At 37.3% G+C, this 9,647-nt stretch overlaps 2 protein-coding genes across 2 annotated transcripts; one reads left to right on the forward strand and one right to left on the reverse strand.

Annotated features, from left to right (window-relative positions):
* Positions 1-3,924: 3,924 nt before the first annotated feature.
* Positions 3,925-5,199, reverse strand: LOC132172956 (probable F-box protein At4g22030). Its single transcript, XM_059584524.1, has one exon. It carries the CDS (start codon positions 5,194-5,196, stop codon positions 3,925-3,927), a length of 1,272 nt encoding a protein of 423 aa, XP_059440507.1. The 5' UTR covers positions 5,197-5,199.
* A 966-nt stretch (positions 5,200-6,165) lies between these two features.
* On the forward strand, positions 6,166-9,600 carry LOC132171438 (peroxisomal membrane protein PMP22-like). Its single transcript, XM_059582746.1, has 7 exons — positions 6,166-6,434; positions 6,798-6,896; positions 8,313-8,414; positions 8,698-8,773; positions 9,070-9,140; positions 9,235-9,320; positions 9,432-9,600. Exons 1-7 carry the CDS (start codon positions 6,360-6,362, stop codon positions 9,484-9,486), a joined length of 564 nt encoding a protein of 187 aa, XP_059438729.1. The 5' UTR covers positions 6,166-6,359; the 3' UTR covers positions 9,487-9,600.
* The last annotated feature ends 47 nt before the right edge of the window (positions 9,601-9,647 follow it).

The raw sequence follows: 9,647 nt of genomic DNA on the forward strand, positions 1-9,647 counted from the left end.
TTTATTTTTTTAATTTTTTTTAATTCTTCTACGCACTCTTTAGGGTCGACTTTTGTCGACCCTAATGCCTAACTATTAGGGTCGACTCTCAAAGTCGACCCTAATAATAGGTCAATAGCGTCCACTCTTAGTGGGCGCTATTGGTCATCAAATTTATTTTTTTAATTTTTTTTAATTCTTCTACGCACTCTTTAGGGTCGACTTTTGTCGACCCTAATGCCTAACTATTAGGGTCGACTCTCAAAGTCGACCCTAATAATAGGTCAATAGCGTCCACTCTCAGTGGACGCTATTGGTCATCAAATTTATTTTTTTAATTTTTTTTTAATTCTTCTACGCACTCTTTAGGGTCGACTTTGTCGACCCTAGTGCCTAACTATTAGGGTCGACTCTCAAAGTCGACCCTAATAATAGGTCAATAGCGTCCACTCTTAGTGGACGCTATTGGTCATCAAATTTATTTTTTTAATTTTTTTTTAATTCTTCTACGCATCTTTAGGGTCGACTTTTGTCGACCCTAATGCCTAACTATTAGGGTCGACTCTCAAAGTCGACCCTAATAATAGGTTAATAGCGTCCACTCTTAGTGGACGCTATTGGTCATCAAATTTATTTTTTTAATTTTTTTTTAATTCTTCTACGCACTCTTTAGGGTCGACTTTTGTCGACCCTAATGCCTAACTATTAGGGTCGACTCTGAGAGTCGACCCTATTGAGCTTTTATGTGATTTTTTTTTTCTTTTTTTATTTTTTTTCCATCTTTCAGCGTCCACTTAAGTGGACGCTATTGGTTAAGTATTAGGGTCGACTATTGTCGACCCTAAAAGTTTTTTTTTCGCCGCTTAAATTTTTCCCGCCCCTAGGATAATTCCCGCGCGTATATTAGGGTCGACTTATTAGCGACCACTGTAAAGTGGACGCTAATAGTCAACTTTTCGACCCATTATTAGCGTCTACTTCGAGGTGGACGCTAATACGGAACTATTAGGGGCGACTTTCAAAGTCGCCCCTAATAGTTGAGTATTAGGGGCGACTTTTGAGTCGCCCCTAATAAGTCGCCCCTGATGAGTATCTTTCTTGTGGTATACCAAGCACTCCGCTGCTAAAAATATCTTCCACGCCTTCATCACAGCCTTATCTAGGAAAGTTATTCCAGATTCATGCTTGCAAGGCACAGATCTACTGATCTGTGGAAGACCGATCACCAACATCCTCCGAACGCACCACCACACGCCGCCAAAAGGTGCTGCCATGTTGTCCACACGCAGCCACGTCTGGTGGATCAACCAGGTTGCAACGCTGTTCCATAGATCTCCCGCCAGTGGTCTCAAATCCGTCAAGAAGCCGCCAATGGACTGCGAACGCGCTCACACGCGCCGCTAGAAGTTTCTGGCTTTCCGCCACGTGCCACAACATACAGCCGATCAACTTGGTTGCGGTGCCATCTCGAAGATCCTCCGTCGGCCATCACAAATCCGCCAAGAATGCCGCAAACGGACCTCGGGCTTCGAACGCACCACCACGCGCTATTTGAAGTTGCTGCAGGTGGGCTTCACGCACCACAGCAACGCCACGGTGAAGCGCGTGTACCACACGCGCTAGACGCTTTCACTCATCCTTGCAACCACGTGTCAGCCTCTCAGCGTGCCACATCAACCCTAGTGCTACTCCACCTCTGCCACGTCAACACCTCCAACCCGGTCCAAAGCTGTCAACCCTGTTCACCGGTTTAGACCCGGGTCACTTCTCTTCGGGCCAAACCGACCCATTTATTAAGTTTTTAGGATAACTAGCAATTTAACATGTATCAGAGCCAAAGGTCCAATGATCGAATCTTTACTCTGTCATTTCACCCCCCATTTCAATTAAAATATTCTACGTATTGGGCCTCACCTATTAAAAGGAAGTTTGAGCCCACACATTATGGGGAGTGTTAAAGTAATAGTTAAGTGATTAAATTTTCCTCTTTCTATCAGCTTAACATTTTAGGACAAATGATAATTTAACATGATTGAATAAGTAAAGTCTCGACAGACTCTCATGTGAGCTATGAGGTTACCCTATTGCACGACACCAATATATACTTCAATATACATTAAAGTAAAAATCAGAATTAAGTGTAAGCATTCACAGCAGCTCTTCCTTAAGTTTAGAGAAAATGTCCAAAAGGTCACAAAAAGCACCCACATAGACTCTCTATCTTACTTCTTAACATTAGGATCGCGATGGTGCAACCCAATGTATAGGGTTGCCCCGTAGCAATCATTGTGCTTATTAAAATAGAAAGAAAAAAATAATAAAAAAACTCATTCTCTCTCTTGAATTATTAAGAAAGTAGCGAAATAAAGAATTTAAAAAAAAAAAAAAAAAAAAGAAGTAAACAAATGGTATTTAATTAGTATATAGAATAATAAAAGAAAACTATTGTGGAGTGTACGTATAATATATGAAAGTATAAAGTAGCTTTTATCCTTAAATTTAGAGAAAAAAAAAAAAAAAAGACATAAATGCTCTAAGTTAAGGATTACAAAGTTGAATTGACATATTCTTTTATGAAATACTTTCTTTTGTTGCCTGCACTGAATCACACGTTGCTTGCTTTTCTTTTCTTTTCAATGCTTTGAATCTCGACATGGTTTGCTCATATGGCGGCCTTGGGATGCTGCCAGATATACTTTCTTAATACAATTTATTCCCTTTACTGCCATTGCCATTTCTTCATAATTATCATCATGATTCACAGCCTAGATGGCATCATGATTCTGGGCAACAATATTATGATGGTTAACACCTAAAAGGCATGACTTTTATCAAATTAGATCCCAATATTGGTTTTAATTTTATCAATTTATTTTCTAAGGTTTTAATTTTTATCAAATTGATTCCGTCTACCATCCGTTAAATTTCAAGTAGTACTACCACATCATATCTAATCAAAAGACAATACAAGTAGCCTTTAATGGAAATATATATATAGAGATTTAGTCAAAGCTTGGGATAAGCAGGGGTTAAGGGTCAAATATTTTAGTGGGTAGGGATCAATAGGTAATAAATAAATAAATACCTTAACAATTTTTTTTTCCTTGAGTTGGGGGGCCATGGCCTACACCGGCCACCCCAGCTCCGTCCCTATATATATATATCATTGAACTGTCCCACATATAGTATTGTTCGTAAGGTAAAAGAATGTACCAATCGAAACTTCACTTAAGATTTACAAGCTTTTGAAATATGATCCAAACTCATATTTAGATTGTTAGATTAATTCTTGATTTCTTGCTGAAGACCGAAGTGGCGGATCAGAATCTTCCTGCGACTCCTAGAAGGTTTCTTTGTTTGCGAATCGAGATTTGCATGGTCCTTCATGGTGGTTTGTCGAGAGAGATCAAAGAGAGAGGTAGGAAGAAGAGAGAGCTAGAGAGGGGCTACAAGAGAGAGAGAGAGAGAGAGAGAGAGAATGAAAAAAGAAAAAACATAAGAAGTTTCGAAAAAAAAAAGAAGAAGAGAAAACAGATGGCACAAACAATAAAAAAATAAATAATAAAATAATAAAAAATGGTTCTTGAAAAAAGTGCTGCTATCTACATGTATTATTTTTTCTTGCTAATCCAATAAAATCTCAATTTTCTTTTTTTTTTTTTGCTAATTCAATGTGGGAGATTTTTTAGAAATCTGATTAGTCATTTTAGATAAAAGTATCATTTGACTCTTCCATTGTGAGTGCTCTAAATAAGGATAGTTTTCATATCCATCAATTATTTCCAATCACAAAACAATAAAAGCATGCAAATCAATCTTCTGCACTAATAGCTGAGATAAAATTTGAGAAGTAGTATTTTTTCTATGTTATAGGTTAATTTGTATAAACAATTGGTTTGTACAAATAATCAATGAACAAAGAATAGCTGTGCATGAAATCTTAAACTAAAAAAGCTTGCTAGCAAATTCATTTATGGTGGTTCCATCCATACGTGAAGAAGCCGACTTTCTGGCAAGTTCTCTGAGTTGTGACAAGCTTCTCCCCAATTTCAAAGCCACATTTATTTCAAACAACTCCCCGTTTTTTCTTTTCTCCAAATTTCTTTCCTCAAGTGTGGATTCAATTGATTCTTGAAGTAGTTGGAAGAAGCCAGCGCAGTTTCTGTACATCTCAAACACCATCCCAACTTGGCCACCATGCTCGAATGCATTAACCGCGCTACCTAAAGCCCCCGCAGCCACCGCTACTACTGCAGCCCATGAGCCGTTACCGACAAAAGCAGATCCGACGGCTGCAATGCCAGTGAGTAATGGACCTGAGATGGCTAAAATCTTGTTGATCTTCAACACCAAGTTGCCTAGCCTTTCGTAGTCCTCAATGTCCTTTCTCTTCACCACTTCGATGATCTCTCGCATTTCTACTTCCATTTCCTCACTCCACCCATTATTCTTCTGACCGCGTTGCTTCCCTTCAGATGACTTGTTTTTCTTCTGGATTTGTTGATTTGAAGGCCACCAAACAGATGGCTCAAACTTTGCAGGGAATTTGTCAAGCATGGCTCCTAGCAAGGGAAGTGGGTATGCTTTGTCGACGGCCAAAACCTTTTCCATAACGCTCTTCACATCTTCTTTAGATGGACTCCCGAGAGCCAGCATGGTTTGGATTTGGGTCTGGATCTGCTTGAACAATCTCGTAGCATTGCGTTGCTCCTCTGCAAGCTGTGAAGGCTGAATTTTATTCATCACAAGCAACATCCCAGTGGCTGCAGAATACAAGAGAGTGGACGAAAGTTTCAAAGCCAAAAGGGGCATTCCAGCGCCACCAATCGCTGCAGCACCGGCCATGGTGGCAGCGGTGAGGGTTATCATGTTGACGGAGTTGAGAAGAAGGGTATTCCAGTTTTCACGCTGTTCTCCAATGTTGGCGTGCATCTCCACCCTGTCAGCCACGGCTTCTAAGATGGCATATAGTTGGGTAGTCGCCGCAGTGGCGTCGGAGTTGGGTGATTTATCATGGATTGGTGCAGTACTGATCTTTTCTACCGGAACTATTCTCTTGAACCCATCTCTTAGATTCAATTCCTCAACCGGCTTTGTCGTTGGTATTTTTGGAATTGAGAAATAAGGAATGACTTCTGGAAGTTTAGGGACATGAATAACAGCATTGATTTGCCTGGAACAAGAAGATGAAGATAATCGCAGAGTTGAAGAAGCCATTTGATTGATGTTTTCTCTGAGCCTTTCTTGTGTTATGTGTTGTAGGGAAAGTGGAGAGGTGTTTGAGAATGGAGGCTTGTGGAGTCTGTATTTATAATACGGAAGGATAAGTACTGAAACGAATGGTCAGAATCCGAAACGGAAAATATTGACCAGCTGATCACCGGGTGGACTCAGCCCCTTGGCTGACCTTTTCACTCTTCATAATTTTCAAGTTCAAAATTTTCTCCCTGGTATTGGGTCTCTCATGGTACGCAGTAAAACTCGTTATTAGAACTGGTAAGCTATGATATCATAAAACTATAATTTTCCATCACTATAAACCTTATTTATACTTTTAAAAATTATATTTTTATTTTATAATTATTATTAGTTTTTTAAAACTCACTCTCAAACAGACCCTTAATCCTTATCAACCCCAGAGAAAAATTATTGTGTGAGATACCAAATGTTTTCTCTAAATTACTAAGCAGGATACAATTATTTTTATTCTCATTTTAGTATTTTAGTTAATTAAAATAAAATTTAGCTCTAATAAACTGAATTTAATAATTAATTTTCAATACAAAGAAAACTTTATTTGTTTGTGTTTCTCTTCCAATCCGAACGGGCTTTCAAAGAGGGCTTCCATTGTGGTTGACTTGTCCATCTTCAACGCCCAACGGGCCGAACCCATTCAATAAAGGTTCCCTTCCCAACCTTTTTCCTAAGTAATTCAAACTGCTAAAAATCCAAATAATATCTTAGAGACTATCTAGAGACAAGAGAGGGAAAGCAGAATATGCTAGCACCTGTTCACACTGGTTGAATAAATCGAAGAATTTGTCTCGATATAATTGATGAAAACAAATGTAAACGTATTTTTTTTTTATAATAATTTATATAAATTAGCACAATTACTAATAATTAATAGAATTTAAATTAGAATCATGTGTAATTCATCTAAAACTGTCTTAACAAAGCATCTAACTTTCTCTTAAATAGTTAACAACGTGGTACATGTTTCTTGGGAGTAGTTGGTGCTTTTTAAGTTGGGTGTACTAATTTGGAAGATATTTTGAAGGAGTCAGCACTGCATATAGTTGAGCCAGTTAATTACCCAGAAGTGGAAAACTGCGTGTTCTCTCTTGCAAGATCCAAAGGAATTGGAAGCAAAATCAAGCATGGGATCGAAAGCGAAGAAGGGGTTGTTCCACCAGTACTTGGTGCAGCTTCAGCGTCACCCCCTGAGAACCAAGGTCGACACTTTGCCCATCTCTCATTTGTTTTTGTAAATTTTGATTTTGCTTAATTTTTCGCTTAGCCCCTATTTGGTTGCTGGGAAATTGGAAGAAAGTAGAAGGAAATTGAAAGTTTGAATCTTGATCAGTTTTTCTTTTCTGGGTTTCGAATATGTGCAACGTGCAGGAAACATAGTTGAAAAAAAAAATAATAATAAAAAAATAAAATAAATCAAAGTCCACTTTTTTTTTTGTTGAAGTTTGTTAAATTATTCGATCAAAAAAGGGAAAATGTGTCTTTTTTCACTTTTGTGAATTGGGTTTTTATTTTTCACATTGATTAATCACCATGTGATATACTGTATTATGTTATTAAATCAGGCAATTACAGCCGGGGTGTTGTCAGGGATTAGTGATGTGGTTTCTCAGAAGCTCACTGGAATACAGAAGATTCAGCTGAGACGGCTTGTTCTGAAAGTGGTAATGCTCTTTATTTTTTCCTTTTATACAAAATACTTAGAGTTGCAATTTCTGTTAGAGGTATGTAACGTTTGTGGCTGCACATGTGGACTTTATATTTTCCTTTTGATTTTTGTTATTGGATTATGTTAAAAGCTCAAAGTAAGCATGTTTGTGCTCTGTGTTTGGACACTGGGACATTGAGTCTGTTTATAATTTGAAGATAAACTAGTCATGAAGTGAAGTATTAGCTTTAGTGGTCTTTAGAATCATCAGAGTTTTGAAGTTGCTCTTTTTAAGATAAAATCTTGGCAAATATTTGTTGTAGACGCTAATGTGAGCTAGCTCAGTGCTAGTGCAAATGAGAAAGACAAATTATATTTGTTGTCTATCTTATAATTTTTTTTTTTGATGAATATCTTTCTCATAATTGTTATATGTTATTTAAAAAATTATGGCTGAGAAAGTAAGGATTTATCATTGGCCAATTACCATAATTTGTGTATAGTGTACTAGTACTACATATATATACACATATAGATCCAGTATATTTTGGAATGCAGACAATTTGATCTCAAAATACCAACATTTTTGTTTTGCCTCATTTCCTGGTTCGACCATGGAGGCAAGACACCTTGGACTGAAAAATCAATAAACACCTAAGAAGATGAAGTTCTGGAAGCTTTTTTCTTTTGCCCCCTTGGGTTATTTTTAGTTCTACCATTTGAATTTCCTGCTCTCACTTTTTCAAAGCTATTCGTTCATTTCATAGCACTACCCTATTTTCTGGCACCAAAATTCAAGTTCTGAGGGTTTTTCTATTTGTATTGTTTATTCCTGCTGCACAATTTGGTATAGTGTTTGTTGAAATGTAAAGTTCATGGCTTCATGCTCTATATTCCTACCCTGTTCCCTATTGGTTCTTGCATACTATTTAACTTCAAATGAGGTGAGTACCAGATGAACGTGGCTATTTGTGGAATTATTTTACTCGAGTGAATCCCTGATAAGCTCAAATTACAATGTGGGGAATCGGGTTCAGGCCTATAAGTAAATGGAATGGCATACATTTGATACCTCCTGACCTGCCTGAAGATCAATCCCTCAAGGAGGGTTTCTGTATCGGGGCATGCAGATCATGTTTGCTTGCAGTGCTTATGGTTGATTTTCAATATAAAATCATAATTGAAGTTATTATTAGGTGACAATTTATGTTTTTCTATTTGAATTTTTTAAAAGAATGTACATGAAATTTGGTTAGATGAGTATGTATTGAAACTCTCTTTGTTCTGACCTGAAAATATGAATGTACCAAAGCAAAAAGATGCTAGTGTAGTAGAGTTTTATGCATGTCAACTACTTGTATATTGATTTCATGCGTGTATCTACTGTTTCATATGTCTTTCCAGCGATCTATACTAACATAGCTAACTGCAGCTTTTTGGAGCCGTTTATCTTGGGCCTTTTGGGCATTTCCTGTATATACTACTGGATAAAATTTTCAAGGGCAAGAAGGATTCAAAAACAGTAGCTAAAAAGGTATGCTACCTACCCTCATACTCTGGTTGGTTGCTTAGTGGGCAGAGGTAAAGAATACTTATCCAGAATTTTAGCATAATCATTGGGAGTCCAAATACAGTATTCTCAGTTCTTCTGTTTTATCTTGGTAACCATATGCATAACCACCGTGCCTTATTTTCATTTTAAAAAGAAGTTGCTTTCATATCTGTTCAAGAATGCATGAGGGTTCATCAAGTACTGATTGTCTTAAAATTAGGTATCTTATATTGAAGTTTCTAAACTGCCTAATCAATTATTTCAGGTGGTGCTGGAGCAGTTGACATCTTCTCCTTGGAACAACTTGCTATTCATGATTTACTATGGGTTGATCATTGAGGGTAAGTCTGTATCACATCTGAGTATTATATATGGGATCCAGACATGTGAGATGTATAACTGGAGCAAAGGGATAACACACTCCAGTCACATGCAATAAAGTATTGTTAGAATGAATTATTTCTCATGGCAACTCTTAAATACATTTTGGAGTCAAACAACTCCCAAGTTTTGGAAAGTGTCAACCTGAAAGAAGCATGTGAGCATATAGGCTATGTATGAGCCATCGTATACCACTATAGAGCTGTGAAAGAAGCTGCTTATAATCTGTTTTTTTAAAAAAAATTGTGAAATGCAGGGAGACCTTGGATGCATGTGAAAACTAACATTAAGAAGAATTATCCATCGGTGCAGCTTACGGCATGGACGGTATTGCCCTGTTCCCATTATGTATTATTGTGATACCACCCTGATTAAGAACATAAGTATATCTTAATATTACCTTGATTATTTCTAAATGCAGTTTTGGCCGGTTGTCGGGTGGGTAAATCACCAGTATGTGCCGCTGCAGTTCCGTGTCATTTTCCATAGCTTAATTGCATTTGGCTGGTACATTCTCTTATCTCTCTTCTGCACCACTCCCTAACATCTTAAACTTATGTTCCTTTCTATTGATACCATTATGACAGTGATGTTTCATTTTCTCAATTTTTCTCTCAGGGGGATCTTTTTGAATCTACGAGCAAGATCTTTGACATTGACGAAGGCCAAATGAAAAGATAATTAATGTGTAAGATTTATGCTCACAGTTTGTGCCACTTCTCTGTGATTCATGATGTCTTTTGCACAATCATGTATTCAAAAATATAAATCCATACTCTTTTCGATATGTACCTGTCTATTTAGCTATTTATCATGATTTGGTATTCATTTATC

This window comes from Corylus avellana, chromosome ca2, assembly GCF_901000735.1.
Source record: "Corylus avellana chromosome ca2, CavTom2PMs-1.0".
Lineage (NCBI taxonomy): Eukaryota > Viridiplantae > Streptophyta > Magnoliopsida > Fagales > Betulaceae > Corylus > Corylus avellana.

Bases quoted from the DNA above. Each gene is read 5' to 3' on its own strand.
- LOC132171438 (XM_059582746.1), top strand. From the start codon at position 6,360: ATGGGATCGAAAGCGAAGAAGGGGTTGTTCCACCAGTACTTGGTGCAG. The intron at 6,435-6,797 runs GTCGACACTTTG...TTATTAAATCAG, and splicing joins GTCACCCCCTGAGAACCAAG to GCAATTACAGCCGGGGTGTT. The intron at 6,897-8,312 runs GTAATGCTCTTT...AGCTAACTGCAG, and splicing joins GACGGCTTGTTCTGAAAGTG to CTTTTTGGAGCCGTTTATCT.
- LOC132172956 (XM_059584524.1), bottom strand. From the start codon at position 5,196: ATGGCTTCTTCAACTCTGCGATTATCTTCATCTTCTTGTTCCAGGCAA.